The sequence below is a fragment of the Ochotona princeps genome, chromosome 9, assembly GCF_030435755.1.
Source record: "Ochotona princeps isolate mOchPri1 chromosome 9, mOchPri1.hap1, whole genome shotgun sequence".
NCBI classification, from domain to species: domain Eukaryota; kingdom Metazoa; phylum Chordata; class Mammalia; order Lagomorpha; family Ochotonidae; genus Ochotona; species Ochotona princeps.
In genome coordinates, this window is record NC_080840.1 from 40,825,311 (window position 1) to 40,841,735 (window position 16,425).

The 16,425-nt window shown below is 40.4% G+C and overlaps 1 protein-coding gene across 2 annotated transcripts in view; it reads right to left on the reverse strand.

Moving 5' to 3' along the window:
- ST18 (ST18 C2H2C-type zinc finger transcription factor) overlaps positions 1 to 16,425 on the reverse strand; it is a 107,449-nt gene that overhangs the window by 43,083 nt on the left and 47,941 nt on the right. For both annotated transcript variants that reach the window (XM_058668622.1, XM_036492239.2), the window contains exons 4-9: positions 12,745 to 13,536; positions 8,689 to 8,823; positions 6,825 to 6,915; positions 5,690 to 5,794; positions 3,128 to 3,321; positions 712 to 923 (exon numbers count right to left, since the gene is read on the reverse strand). In XM_058668622.1, the coding sequence (XP_058524605.1) occupies positions 712 to 923; positions 3,128 to 3,321; positions 5,690 to 5,794; positions 6,825 to 6,915; positions 8,689 to 8,823; positions 12,745 to 13,536 (1,529 nt within the window). The remainder of the gene's footprint in view (positions 1 to 711; positions 924 to 3,127; positions 3,322 to 5,689; positions 5,795 to 6,824; positions 6,916 to 8,688; positions 8,824 to 12,744; positions 13,537 to 16,425) is intronic.

Sequence of the window (16,425 nt, forward strand, 5' to 3'; positions counted from 1 at the left end):
TGGATTTCTGTGATTCTCACATGGTAAGGCACTAGCTGGAGAAGGCAAAACATGGAGGATGTCTAGTTTTTGTTTCCATCTGGTTGCCCACTATAAATGTGGGATGTGTACGTCTCATTGTTATGTAGCTGGGAGAGGTTCTTAAAGTAACAAAATTCATTCTCTGGGCTTCAGAAAGAATGTCACAAGATTGAATGCCCCGAGTTTTCAGACCTTCCTGGACCATCACAAAGACTGAGATGACCTTAAGTCACGCATCCTGTCTACATTCCAAGAATCAATCTTGCCGGTGTTCCACCAATTTGGTGTCACCAAAACTGTCTAATCATCTTCAGTTTGCGGGCAGCAAAGTGTCTTCAGCTCGTACATGTTTTAACAGCACTCCCCTTTTGCTCATGTGCCAGACTCCCAGGGACAAAAACACCTTTGAAATTTGTAAATTCTCTCTGACTGGTCCCTCTAACACACGTCGCCTCCAAACTTTGGTGTGCCACCTTCAAGAAGAGTCCCCAGACGAGACCTGGCCTTACTTATTCGGTTCTGGACCCATCACTCGTGCCTATCCTGACTCTCCTCCCTAAGACAGCAAGGGCCAGCCGTGTTCCAGGGGCAGGGAATGAAGTGGCAGGGAATGTGGTTAGGAACATGAAAGGCAGTTTATTCTCACGGTTCAGTCGCTGGCCCACCCTCGGGGCTGTTGGACTGGCCTACCTTGGCATGCAGGCTGTGTGGTTTGTTGGAGAGGATGTCTGCAGCTTCCCTGCAGCGGGTGGAAAGGTTCAGGATGGCAGCAGCTGCTGCTATGTGGGTGTCTTCACTACATTGACCGTAGCTATAAGAGCTGGCACGGCTCGGGCTCTGTGTGTGGGCGCCTGCACTAGGCAGTCGATTAGGAAATTTCACTGGATTTGAAAAATGCTTTGCTGTTGAAGAGAGACTTGATTAGCAATTGCACATAAGCAGTTTTATTCATCAAATAGATTTGTCTGTTATAGAACTTCTTACATTACAATGTGTGAGGAATATTGCATACTCCATTGTGTTAGTACCTTAAGATCATTCAGAAAGGTTTCCAGAGTCCACAGGTCAGACAATGTGAATGCTGGGACTATTCTCTTAATATTTTTTGCATCTGCCCTTCATACAACAAGAATAATACAACCAACACTATGGGGCAGGTGCACTGGCAACACGTGTGGAAAAAATGTGGATTTAATGAACATTAGAAAACCCTAGGAAGGGACTACAGAGGCAGTGACATCTAAGTATCTCTAGTGGAGGAAAAATATATCTTTTCAGTGCCTTTTTTCACAACAATAACTTCTTCTGTAGATTAAGATGTTACTTTGCATTTTTATTATTTAAACAAAGCTTTGTTTTGGGCTTATTCTTGTTTCCTTCCAACCTGATGGGACTAAATAAATGGTGGAATCCTCTGTGAGCTGGCATTCAGCGTGGCTGGGATGGTGCAGAGAGCAAAGCACAGGCAGAAAAGGCTCTCAAGGTGAACAGAAAGGCAACTTAGCTACCAAGGCTGAGTTTACCTTTTACATTTTTGTTGTGGGTAACAATGCATTGCAGAGAGAATTAACCAGACTTCTCCTCACTGTGGTCTATTTGTAGACATCACTCAAAGTTACGGGAGAAACACTCAAGATATAATGTGGGCTAAGAGCACAACATTTAGCTATTTGTTTTGATTACAGATTACTTATTTGAAACGACTTCAGTTATCTTTTATAAAACAAAAATTTAGAATACTGCTAAACATTGTCCCAACAATTACGAGTTGAAAATGTCACTGTTTTGCAGATTTGAAAATCATTATCCCCACTCTAAGTGTACAGAATGTTTTTAAACGTCACTTTATTAAACACTATCTGATGTGTGTATAACATATTATATATAAAGTCTGTGTATATATATTTTTTCTCAAATCTAGTTGTTTGTAAGTGGTTATTTATGTTAGCTGGGACTATTTTGGCAAGAATGTCTTTGAAGTGTAGCATACTTCTCAAAGATAAACAAGTCAGTCGATCCATTGCTGGGTTTTACACAGCTAACTACTGCTCTGAAAGGGTTGGTCACGCTGAAGCAAACATGCTGTGTTCTGGGGAGCCTGGTGTGAGATCCCAGAGATTCCATGAACTCGGAGAACGAGGCAAAAATTCAGCATACAAAGGACTTGTAATTAATTTTTTCCTTAAGGGGTGTTAAGTCCCTGTAATGTAGGAAACACTTCCTGTGCTTGTTCTAATGATTGCTTTTCCCCCTTTTCAACAGAATATTTAAAAAACATAGAAACATAAAGAAATGTGTAAGCTACTTTATAAGAAATGTAGAAACACTCAAGTTTATATATTATGTCATCTTTGAATTATGCTCTTCATCTGGCTATATCAGTATTAAGATGTTTCTGTTAATTCCTAAATTTGTGATTATGCATCTCAACTACCACACTTTTCACTAAAATAGTCTTAATTCCTGAATTGTGACTTTCCTCTTAGACTTTCCTTCCAACCTTCAATCTGAGTGCTTTTGCTGATTTAAATCTTTTAAAAAATGTTTCAACATTTTGTCCTTTAGATTTTCATAATTTCAATAGTAACCAAAAGTATTATATTACAATAGCAACACATTTTTATTAAACCCATTTCCAGCTAAATGTGAATTAAGTATTTGTTTACAATTATTATATTTAAATTCAATAAGAGCATCATATGGCAGAATGTTTTACCCATAAACTATTCACCATTTTCCTTAATATAAAACTATAGAACTTCATGTAAATTTTTGTAAAACTTTTTATATCACTTTAGTAACACTGATTACCCTATTATTATTTTCTTTACTTCATTTCACTGTACAATATATTTTCCCTCCTGTTGGCTTTATGTAGCATACCATATATGAGAGGGCTTCAAAAAGTTCCTGCAAAATGCAATTAAAAGACAAGTTAAATTTGGTGGACAAAGTCGTGCATAATCTTTTTATAATATGCATTTCCATGAACTTTTTGAAGTATTTTGTGTCTTACGACATCCTTCCTACCAACACCTCCCCACATATACACACACATATGTAAGATGCAACTTAGAGAGAGGAAAGGTTAGGACTCAACACTTACATTCAGAAAATGGCGGTGTTTTGCATCCTTGCCCTGTTGAGATGAGCGGTCGTTTACCAAACACTTGTGCATCAAAACTGGCATAATCAAATGGGATTTTCCCGAACTTCTCCTGCTCTTTTGACACTGTGGCTCTGGGAGAGGTGATGGCTTGTGATCGGAAATTGAATTCAATTTGCTTCACCAAGCTTGTCCTAGACACAAATAGGCAGTAGTTTGGAAGAAGTGCAATGAAATTATTAGTGAGCATGTTAGTGTCAGCATTTACAGTGGACAGGCACTTCACTGTCTGAATAATCACAGAGACATGGTATAAGATGCATGATATAAGAGATATGGTCACAGTGTAATAGAGCAGAGGGCCCCAGAGCAGGAATGAGAGGGAAGGCTGTGGACTATGCATGCTTGCACCACTGCTGCATGTCCTGCACCCCAGGGCACCACTGGTAAACAAAAGTCATGAGGAACAAGCATCTGCTATTTGTTAGCACTTTCAGCACCTTAGAGCAAAGTGTCATAGAACTATCAGATGTACTGGGCAAGGCACCGACAAGGTGTGCACATTCTGCATGTTAGAACTGCTCATCAGATTTCTGCAAACACTCATGACAGTGACTGGGGAAGAAACGTGGTGTTTCTCTTCATCTCAGAAGTGGCACCGGGCTCTGTTCTATTCTAGAGGGCTAGCGGAAGCTTGACACCCACGAGACACAGTGCAGACATCGCAACTGTGAATCTGGAATTGTGAGTGTCTCCAGTTTCTTATCATTTCCCTCCATTTTCAGTATAACTGGATTTTCTAATTTAAGTAATATTTTAAATAGTATTTAAACAGTTCATTTATTAAATTGCCATTGTTTCAATATAAATCAAAATCACTACATTACTACTTAATGTAGTCTCCAATTTCTTCAGTGTAGCTTTCCCAACCCAGGTTCCGTAACTCCTTTAGAATTATATTTTGGTTAAACAAGAGTAACATAACTGTGCAACATCAAGTTCAGCAAAAGAAAAGATAAATGGCTATCTGCTGTAGTCTAACAGCAAAAGAATAGAAAACGCCATCTTTCAGAATAAATATCAAACATACTTTTTCCTTTATTTCCCAGCAAAACACATCTGATTCATTAGAATATCATGTTTCAAATATACTTTCTGAACTAGGTAAAGCATTTTATTTTGGGTTGCTATATAAAAACATTTGAGTGGGTCAACATTGTGGCACAATGAATTGGTCCAGTGCCTGAGACCCTGGATTCTCATGTGATCGTTGATTCAAGTCCCAGCTCATCAGCTTCCAGTCTAGATCCCTGCCAATGTACCTGGGAAAGCATTGGAAAATGGCCCAATACTTGGGCCTCTGTCACCCACAACCTGAGTTCCATTCACCTTGGTTTCTGCTCAACTCAGCCCTGGCCACTGAGACCTTTTCAAGAGTGACCAGCAGATGGAAGGGGTGTGTGTGTGTGTGTGTGTGTGTGTGTGTGTAGCCCTCTCTATAACTCTTTCACAAAAACAAATACATAAAATATTTTTGAGTGGCTAGCTGATATTGTCATACATAATTTGGTTTATAACTTTAAAATTACATCAGTGTTCTAAAACAATACCAATTTAAGGAAATGCATAAAATCAAATGATGTTGTTTTTATATTTGATAAATGAGTATACTTAGCAACAGCTTAAAGAAAAGGAACATTAACCAAGGATTCTATTTTAAGATTTTTTAAATTGTTACAGATTCAGTACTTCACATTGCTCAGTGACATGTTTTCACTCATAATTTGAATGCCAATTTTAGCTCTTAATTAAATATTTGGAAGCAAAATATTAAGGGAAGTCATATCCTGAATAAAATGAAACACCTAATTGCTGTTTTGGCCTTTCAGTGACTAGGAAAAGACAGTAATCTGGTTATCTTATTGCTAAAATAACTTTTCAAATACATGCACACACACGTATAGTTTTTATAGTAATGATCTTATAACTTAAAAACAAGCATAATCACACATCTAATAGTATTCAGGTATAAGATCTTTCAAACCACTTGACAATGTGAAAAACTTGGGGCTAGTAAAAGCACCAATTGGAGTGGGACAAAAGGAGGATATTTTATGCATTGCAAGAATTTTTGTTTGTAAGAAACCATGTATATATATGGTTTTGAGGGATGAATACTTAGTATCACATATTTTGAGGGGAGCTGAAGAAAGCTGAGGTTCATCAGAAAGGGAAGTTCTCCCTGACTCGGCAGCTATGTTACACTAGGGTGAACTGACATTCTGATCAATACATGTCATCATGTGCTTTATTTCTTTGAGATTGGCCTGCTGTATGCTACTTTTACAAAGGATGAGTTTTGAATGAAACGTCTGGTGGCTCTAGTAGTTCATTTAAGCAATGATAGTAGACTTTCCTTTCCAATTGTCTGCCCATGCAGGTCTGCTGGCAGCTGAGAATAAAGAGCAGGTCACAATGGAGTGAGAGATGAGGGACAAGAGGTCCACCTGGGTAGGAGTGTGACATATACAGTATATCAGGAGCTTGGTGGGAGTTACGTACCTGTGGGCCTGGTCAGGACACTGCCCCGTTTGGGAAGAATCAAGGTGACTTTTATCCTGGGACATTGCCAATTTTTCAGCTGCAGCAATTGGGCAACCAGAGAGACTGTTTCAAAAAAAGAGAAGCAGGAAGATCTGAGTTGAAATGGAAATTTAATTTGGCATGTGCCTCACAGCACACTTGGCACACACTAAATGTTAAGTCATATTAATAGTTCACTTAGCACTGTTCTCAAACTAACAGATCCCAAAGGGTCTTGCAAACTACAATATCAACACTTGCTTCCTGTCCTCATCTCAGAGGCAAAATGTAAGAAACCCATTTCTGCAGTCAAAAACTGTATCAGGGAAGAATAACTAAAGGAGAAAACATCATTATAATTTAGATACAATAGGATACTTTTAACTGCAATGTGTCAAACAACAGAATTTAACATAGTGACTCCATGGATACTTCATCTTAGTATTGTTAGTCTAATTTTAGGATCTGAATTTCATATTTTTGTTTAAATTGGAAGGATGGACTAACAAATTTTCTGGTAAAATGAATATACATCATAATCTATGTAGGGCAAAATGCACATGTAAAATAGTCAGCATTTTCATAAAATATATGCACATAGATTTATATATATATATATATATGTATATAAAAGTACACACATATGTTTTATGTCAGTTGTAATCTCAGGTAGTGTACACATTCCTCTTTGTTTACAATCAACATCACTGTATTTTGAGGCCCCTCTGGGTGGGATGAATGGGATAAATGAAAACTCCTGAACAACTGTTCTCAGTGTCAAAACTACAACAGTGAGGTTCCAGAGAGAAAGGAGAACACTCTGTCCGTCTATATGGATAGACGATCCAGCCCAGCACCATAAGATACTTTTTGTTACCCTAATTGGCTCCTAACATAAAAATGTTCAGGAAAGGAAATACTGAAGTGATCCTCTTCTTTTTTTCTTCATACATTGCGAATATTCTGCGTTATTCACTCTACAAGGTAACATAACTGACAGTGATGCAATGACTTTAGCAGCACAATCTCAGTTGGTTATTTGATCGGTGACATTCTCTCCCCCCTCCCGCCTTTTTCTTTTTTGGCAGAACAGTCAGCATCCAATGGGCTTTACCTCCTATGGGTGTTGCGGTTGCTGTTCACATGACCCCTTCCTGTGCATCCTGGAGTGGGGCACTTAAGCACATTTTCATGCATGGCCAGAACTAAGTGAAGATTATCACAAGAAAGGAAAGAAAAATTTGCCGTAAGTACATAGTACACTAAGAAACTGATTTCTTAGTTTCACATTCAAATGACATTTGTCACAGCAAGCTTCTGCCATATATATATATAATATATATTAAAGTTCACTTATTAAGTGAAGTTCAATGATAAGCTTATTGTGGTGTAAACATTTTTGAAATTCATGCAGATGAGGTCTTCAAAAAATTCTCAAGAACATGTACTATCAGAAAACTACACATGGATGTCAAAATTTTTCTGCGCCAAAATAAACTTTTTGCATTCAATTTAATAAGTGAACATTTTGAACTGCATTCACATTCAGAAGACACAAATGGGCACTTAAGAACTTCAGCAATTAAGTCCAATGAGCTTCTTCAAGTTTTAATTTCTCTAAATAGCATGTATGCTTCAGAGTAAGCCTAAAGAAGACTATTCTGCTCATTTTTATTTAAGCTGAATGGCTCATAATCTTCTTTTCATTTTTACAGCTTTTCCTTAGTGGCGAGGATAAAGAACATTATCTGTCAAATATTATTTCCATCTTTTGCCATACTCTGAAATCCTGCACATCACCTTCTTTTCTCCTAAGTGATACATCATTTTCTTTGCTGCCCTTTCTCCCTGCTGGTATTGGTGATCAATAAATGGATAAGGGTCATGGGGAAGCATAGAGGTGAGGGCACAATGGGTAAAGCAGCGTGAAGGTCTGGCAGCAGTAGCATGACCCAGAGAGAACTGGTGACTCAGAAAGTCTTCTAGAGAAAGGTAATGCTGGAGAATCCCCACTTCTGTGGCCTCTACGACCCAAGACATGTCTCAGTCATTAGGTTCAACAAGTAGAGATATAGCACATTTGCACTGTACTGGTGTGGCAGCTCACAGAGTGCTGTGGGGGAGACACAGAAGGCGGCTTGCTCTCACTCGGGGCACTCAGGTGTAGCAGGGTAGCAGGTGTAACACTAAGAACACCTGTACCCAGAGTGAGGGCAGCAGAGCGACATCAGTAACTTCACCATGCTGCATCGAGGCTAAGGCTGGTCCTGAGCCTATAAAGCAGGGCCTCTAGGACAGAGAGAACTGTGTATCTCACAGTGGCACAAGTAAGTCTTATTCTCTGATTCCTGATGCCTTGAAATGTGTGGCTCTGCTGACTTAGGCTGGACTGTCCCTCCCAGAGGGCCCCATCGTCAAGAGAGACAATAACTAGGTCACCTAATTCATTTGGAGGACACATGCAGGCATCTCCTAGCTGTGGCTCTCAGAACACTGAGCCACTCTTCCCCTACCCAAACCACCCCCATGCTAAGGTGCAGACAACTAGGGACAGCCCTACACCCTAGATTCTTGAAGATATTCTGGTCAATACTAAACAATTTTACATTGCCTCATCTGTTCTTCACACAGAATCCATACTACTAGCCCTTGTCCATGGTTCTCCCATCATCCTCTGCCTCCTAACTCTAATACTTGACTTCACACCTCCCTGTCCATGTCTTGGCATTCTCCTTCCTCCTGGATATAGCAAGTTATATGCTGTTTTCTCTATGGGAATCATTTCCTGATGCATTGTTCCTGTAATACCTAAAATGTTCTAGAAATATGTTATGCTTTAAAACACATGATTGAATGGAGATTATCCTGACACAGAGAGAAAGCTTCATGCTTCCAATCCAAGTTTTAAATTTGAAGACAAAAAAGAGATATTGTGAAATTGCAGCATACACCTTCTTCAGAGAGCAAGAAATACTCACTTTCCAGGGGAACCCTGACTTTGTGGGGGCACCCCGAAAGACTGCGGTGGTGGGGGTAGAGCCCTGTCACGTGTCCTGTGCCGTCACACCCAGGGATGGGGCACTTGGTCTCTCTTTTTTCAGGCCTTGGCGAATCTATGAAAAATGAAATTAAAGAACTCATGTGGTTATTCTCTGCCTTCCCATTCAACAGTGTGGCCTTGCAGAGTGACATTTACACTTTATTCAGGTTTGCCCTCCTCAACATTCTTCACACATTGCCTTGAATGAGACCCTCAGCTAGAGCTGTGCAGACATAAAACATGTTTTCAATTTTCTGTGTTTTCTAAGCAAAGTCCGACATAGGGCAAGAGAGTGTTAAAATGCAGAAATGATTTTTTTGTCGTTGTGCCATATATTTTAGTTACAACCTCATTATGAAAAGTCAACCCTCTGCCCTAAAAAGAAAAAAAAAAAGAGTGAGAAAGAAGAAAGAATTGAGTTAAACTCCAACCATCTTCTCTTCAAAGAATCAAAAAAAAGCCAGGTTCAAAATTGACAAAGCAAGGAAGCTACCATATCTGAAAAGTGCCGCTCTGGCCTTGTCGCTGAGCATCCTTGGCAGCAGGTGGCCCCTGGGTTGAGGATGATCAGCCAGCCACTCATCACGTAGCCTGCTTCTGTACAGCAGCTGACAGGAGTGAGGCCCAGAGATTCTGGATGTGATTTCTACCAGAAGGGCTACAGAGAAGCATGACTCCAAAACCCACAGTTACCATTTAGGAGCAGGCTGCGATGACTATGGGCATAAGCTGCTGATTCTACTTCATACAGAAACTGAAAGCTGAGACAACAAGATGACGATGTGTGGAAAGGACAGAGTTGCTGGAAATGGAAGCACAGGGATGAGACGTTGTCTTCCCAGGGCTCTGGAGAATGTGTTCTAGAGCTCAGGTGGAATGAATTCACAGGTGCTGAAGACCACAGAAAGGGCCACTTTGCAACCTGCTTGGTCAGGTTGTCGGGAGAGACCAAAAATTGAGAACAGATTCAGGGCAGAAGAGGAGGGGTATAATTTTTGCCAAGGGTTAGAGAAAGTGGGGAACTTAAAAAATGTTTGTGGAAAATGGGAATAAAAAGATAAGTTTATTTTAGTGCACGAGGTAGTTTTTTGCATGATATGCATTCCCACGACTTATCATATAAATATATAGCTGAAGTGAAGACTAAATTGGAAAATTGAGAAAGTTAGAACTCATGCAAATGGGACCTTATTCAGAAATGTTTGTGAATGAGATGATGAATAAACCTAAAACATAAATTCTCATGGCCAAGACTGTCCCCATTTCTCCTGCTCATGAGGACGCTCTGCACTAGAGAAAACCTGTCTCTCGGTCTTCTGGGAGTGGAGCAGAGGCAGGAGCCCCATGGGAAGTAGAGGACTTACTGGGATTCTCAGAGCAGGAGACATTCAGAATAACAAGCAACCTGGAGGCTAGAAAGAAAAAGAAGTAATCTCCATGTGGTTCTGCCCAAGAACCTGCTGGGAGATGGAATTCTAAGAAGGGCTCTGCCTAGCCCATCTTGTTCCTGTTTGGTGCCCAACACCCAGAGCAGAGGTGATAACCACCTCCTGGGCAGTATACTGTGAGAGCAGGCATGCCCCTGTGATATCATGGCACCCCAGTTGTGGCATTGGAAATGATCTGGGCAGATTGGGGCACAGCAGGTGTCATGTAATGCAATTATACGGGGCATAGTATCAATAAAGGGGGTGGGGCCAAGGATTTTTCAAGCCTGTCAGGGTTAGGAGAACAACAGCTGTGGAGTTGTGGGAGAACAAGGCACAGCTGGAGGTAGGGATGTGTCCACTGGCAAGCATTTGTTAGTGGGTGGCAGGACTTCAATGCGATGGGGTTGATGCTTGCTCTGTATTTTATAAGATTAGGAGGGGGTCTATGAACAGTCTGTGACATTCTGCAAGTTTGTGGATCTCTATTTCCACAGTTGTGCCAAATTTTGAGTGGATATGGGCCTGCAAAATTTGTGGATCACAGTCAAAATCCTCAAAGTTTGATCATAGTGAACTGGGGGGGGGGGGGAGGGGGGCGACCCCATGGGAGAGTGTGGCGGGGAGAGCAAAAGCAGCGCATGCATGTTGATGCCCTTCCCTTCTTGGCTCTCATCCAGTGGAGGCCACATTTCTAAACCGCATTGAAAGGGTTGGCGCATGTGTTTCTCTTCCTCGCTATGCTGTTTGTGTACAGGAAGCCAGAGAGTGTGTTGCAGATAACGCAGGCTGGCAACTGCCCAGGTGGGGCCCACTGATGGTGTATCAGGCACCTTTGTCTGCTAGTCTCTCCTCAGCTGGGCCAAATAAAGATGCGGAGGAAACACTCTGGAAGCCAAAACCTGTTTGCACGATAAGAAGCCAGAGCTGTGGGCTTTGGAGGTCACTCTGAAGCCTGCCAACGGGTGTGACCTCAGACTCTGGTGATGCCACATCCTGGCCTGGCTAGGACCATCCTCACTCATAGCTGACAGACAGTGAGAAATAGACCACAATACCCCCATGGAGGATTGAAACACTAGATTGTACCAAACTCTATATAAAATAGAGTAACTCAAAATGTTCATGAAAAAATGGAAAAGATAATCCACTTTTGTGCAGAAAGATTTCATAATATGTATTTTCATGAACTGTTGAAGACTCCTTATGTGCAAGAACTATGCATTTTCCTACACATGTAATCCTTATCATACTAAGGTTTAATTTATAAATTAGGCACATGAAGAGGTTAGCAGTAGTAACTCAATAGGATGAAGTAATTACAAAAATGTACTGCCTGAAAGTTGCTTAAAAATCGTTTATTTCTGGACTTTTCGACCTAACATTCTGGATTGTATTTGATTATGGATAACTGAAATTGTAGTAAGTTAACCCTCAGATCATAGAAAAGTTATGGATTCATGTGATTGCACTGTCATCCATTTACACTTGAGGGTAGGCAATAAATTACATGGTGACGTAGCACCTGAAGTCTCACTAAATTCTTAGTAGCAGCAGTGTAGGCAAACATTTGCCAACTGACAACTCATTAAAAGGCTTCAGTAGAATGGAGTCTTACAATCCCAGTTTTCTCTTCTGAATAGTGGAGTTGCATGTGCCAGGTGCACAGGAACTCAGGATGGTTGGGGAAGATGGCGACCAGCTGTACTGAGTGTTCACTTACAAGCATGGGATGTATAGTAGAGAAAAAAAAATCCTGTTGTTCCACTGGCTCCCATATCAGCAATAAGGAACAGGAAAGGGAATCCTTAATTTGGACCCCCATGGTATCCTTAGTCTAGACTAAGCCCTATAACTCCTTTGCAGTGAAGAGGGTACCTTCTTTACCTTTTTCATACCAGCCCGAGTTTGATCTCCTCCCAGAAGCTTTTAATTCCCCAGGACAGACCCTTGCCCCACACAGTGGTTAGACTATTCACTCAACCCATCCTATGAGGAGCTCCCTAAGTCTCCAGTGTGACCAAACCCTTACACAGATTCTATTGCCTTGGCAACCTCTGAAAACAACAATCAAAGGTTTCCAATGTGCTCTAAAAATGCCAAAGGGTCATTAAATACCCTGAACTATGATTCAAATAAAGTTTCTCAACTATTGGATCTCATTGGCTATGACATCTTCAGCTGTATGTGCTATTCAGAAAGAAAAACTATTACAAATTAAACTATTGCAAGCATTTCTGATTTTGGAGATACTAAATTGTGGAAATTATGGCTCTTAAGACAACTGAAATATAGTACCAATGTATTTCTAAGAATATCTAGTAAAGTACATTTACTGGGATAACAGTTTTTAAGAAATATTTCAATGAAAAAGAATACATGGAATGAACTTTGTCTCCAATGTGAAGACATTGGTGGTGGGGGAGTAACTGTTTATCTATTAAATGCAAATTAATTTTTTAAACTGCATTCAGTTGTCAAAAGATATGTGGAAGGAATCATCGAATGTATCTTTTTTTGATTTTGATTTTGAAAACCCCAAAAGCAAATGCAAAAATGTGTCTTACGTTTATTGGTAAAGATTTGTCTTCCACCCGTGTCAATGACTTTGGTTTGCCTCCTCCCCCCTGGTAGGTGCCCCAGGAGGAACCTGTCCAGCTCTTTATATGTGTTATGGAAAACGCAGCCTCGCTCCGCTTGCAGAGCAATTGCCTGCTCCAACAGACTCAAGTTCCCCTTGGCTCTGTCCAGGTCCCCGGGTTCTGCAGTCAAGGCTGCCAGGCTCTCACAGTCCCGCTCCTCAGGCTCAGGGAAGGATGCCTGGGCTTTGGCTTCCAAGGGCTCCCTGTGTGCGTTCTGTGGGTCTCTCCTTTCTGCATCAACATCACACTTGTTCTCACAAGGGAGAAATCTGTCATCTTCACTTTTTATTTCAGGAGCTTCTGATAGGTCTTTCTTATTATCTGCTAACATGTACTTTGGACCTCTGCGTGGTTTGGTTTCCTCTGAGAAGTTGGAGCCGCTGTCCCACCCGTTCTCAGCACTCTCCGCGTTACTTTCGCTGTCATCAGAGGAGCAGAACAGTGGCTGGGAGTCCTCGATTTTTTCTCTTCCATCATCAGAATGAACAAGAAAGCACTCCTCTGCTTCGTCGCTTTCTGTTTTTAAAGACTGAATGCCACTGTCATTTAAGTTTTCACTTACATTCTGGACAGACATGTTCTTTTCAAATTTCCCCAAGTGCATTAAAGATTTGAGCATGATTTCTTGATAACAAGCATATCTCTCTTCCTTCCTATGGCAGTTTTCTTGGGCTGCTGAATGAAGTTTCTCATCCATAGGTTTTACCCCGATATCCTCTATGGAAAAAGAAAACCAGTATTGGAAAAATAAAAGCAAAAAATATTTTGAGGAAATCCACCAAGATTTTACACACACACACACGCATATATATTTACATGTATATGTATATATAAATGTGAGGGTACTTTAAGAAGTTCATGAAAACATTAGAATTAAAAGAGATGTTTTGTTTTAGTGTGAAAAGATTTGTAATCCACAATAAGTATTTTCATAGAGTGCATTTTCTGCAAACTTTTTTGAAAATCTCTCATACACATGGGTTTAAATTTTTTTTACAAAACAAGCTCATTTTTTAATTCCATTTTCCATAGTTCCTGAAGCATTTTAACACATATTCACATACATACATGCTAACATGTACATATACATACATATGCCCAGACAACATGTGTAATGTTGAGCCCTGTTTTATAAACATTAATGAGGAAATATATACATCTTCTTAAAATAAAACAAAACTTAAGGTTCAATCTTCTAAATTTTTTAAATGAGCAGTGATAATGTGAATACCATTAACAGCTAAGCACTTCCAGAGATCTGAGCAAAACAAGAAGTTAATACTTAACAGTAATGGAGTGTGGATGATGAATATGAAGTACTTGTTATTGTACCTCAAATATTTCCAAATCTGAGCCAATCAGAAGGATGTCAAATACACATTATATGTTTTGGAGTTAAATTACTCATTGGTTTTCTGCTATTATAACAATAATTTTGAAAATGTATGAAATGTTGACTGACATGAAACGCATTTACAGGGAGATGAGAACTACTAGGATTCTGAAGCTTTCGAGACTTCCTGCTTACTTGTGCAACAGTCAAACTGAAATTCAACATCCAGAAATAACACAGAGCAGAAAATTAGCATGATCAAATAATATCCTAAATAGTAGCATGTGTTCTGGTCTCATACTTGCATGACTTTCTGTAAAAGCCAGATGAGACAAGAAGTGCAATGGCTGGAGGATACTGAACCTAAATGGGTTGTTTTCAAAACTGGGCCATCTTGGGTTTTGAACAACAAGGCACCCTGAGATGAACATGAGGTGTTAAATGCCAGTCTATGCACAATACCCTAAGAGCTGGCTGTCATCCCAGGGCTCTCTCCCTCCTCAGTCTCAGGAACGGCCTTGTGTGTCACAGGCTCTCTAGATGTATGGTCAGCCCAACCATGCTTGTTTCAGTGCAAACCAACAGAGTGCAGACTACCCACATTCTGATTCAGACTCAGGCAGTGCCCAACCTACAGTGGGCTGTGAAACACACCCAGCATTCCAGCCAGGGCCCTGGGACACACACTAAGACCAAGATATTAACAAGAAACAAAAAAGCAGGAGAGAGAGAAACAGAAAGAGAAAGGAGAGTGGAGACAGAGAGAAGTCGAGGGGCAGGAAACGCAAAATAATAAGCCCCTTGAAGACTGTTAGAGACACCAAGTGAAGCGCGTTCTGCATTAACCAGCATCTTTGGAGGGAAGAAAAGCACAGCCATTGGTGCACAGGCTGGGGAGAGGGGGTCTGTGGGGAAGACAATGTGCCTTTTTTTGTCTCATTTAATTTTTTTCATAAACATTGTCTCTGACAAGGACACTCAAAAATACATCTCCATCATCTTCCTTTCTGGTAATTATCTCCCTAAATCAACACTGGACTGCCAGGATCAAGTAAATATTGCCATAGTAACTAAAAGCATTTTTGGACGAAGGGAAGAATTCAGTCACAACACTAGCCCCTGTAAATAATGCTGATTATAGGGTGCAGTCTTTTGTTGGGATCTATTCAACGTAAACTGAAAAATTTAACATTTTAGTTCCTAGAAAAGAGGCTGCATAAACAAGCACATAATATGGGATAGGACGGGCCTATCCTCTCCTGGCCGTATCAGAGGAACTCAAGGTTTAAATAATATATTAAACATAGTCTAAAATGCAAATGAAGTTTTTCTCAATATCACGGTTGGCTATTAAGAGAAAGTGTAAAGGGTTATGATAATTTTAAAGTATTATGAACTACAGAAAACAAATAAAAAGCATTTTCAGTGAATATGCTCAATTCATTGAACTAGTCTCTCACTCCACTTAACTACCCACATGTGTACAATAATGATTTATAGACATTATACCTAATTATGCATATTTGGGCTGTGTTAGAGTGCTAACAAAAGCTCTAGAAAGCAACAATTACCTCTGTTGCTTAGCTACATAGTTTAAAATATTCCTATTAAGTGCAGATCACCAGAGAGGCGGGAGTGACAAAAATGCACATGTGCATGACAATGCGTTTCACTGTGCCGCTGCCAACTGCTAGCATTTTGGGTCATTTCCAGTTTACATAATTGTTTGGTTCAACTGTTTGTTATATGCTAAAAGAAAATATTTATTAATTATTCTTCAGAAAAAGAGGAATCCTGCCGACAGAGGTGCCGACGTGCACCGTACACGCTGATTTCTAGAGTGATGTTCTGCAGACCAACTTTGCACAGCCCCATGCCAGGCTTTCTTTGTGGTCACAAGAAAGAAGCTGAGCTAGCTTGGAACTTGCAGCTCTAGGGTGAGGCATTTGTTTTGCCTGGCTGTGTAATGGGCTGCCTGATTTTTAAAGTTCATGTGAGTGTGTCTTTATTTTCCCTGGCCATCTAGTCATGTATTTTGTGTCCCCGCTACCATAATCATAAACAGAACCCTGTCCCTTGAGTTAGAAGTATGTGGGTTTGAGTTCTGATGCATGCCTCCTCTCTGTGCCCACTCAGACAGGATACTCAGCCTATGTCAGCCTTGGGCTCCGTTCTCAGAGTGCACAGGGAATCATGCAGTAACACACAGTAGTAGACTCTCTTCATATTCTATGGCTACTGTTTTAAAGATTACCATAGCACAAAGTACACAG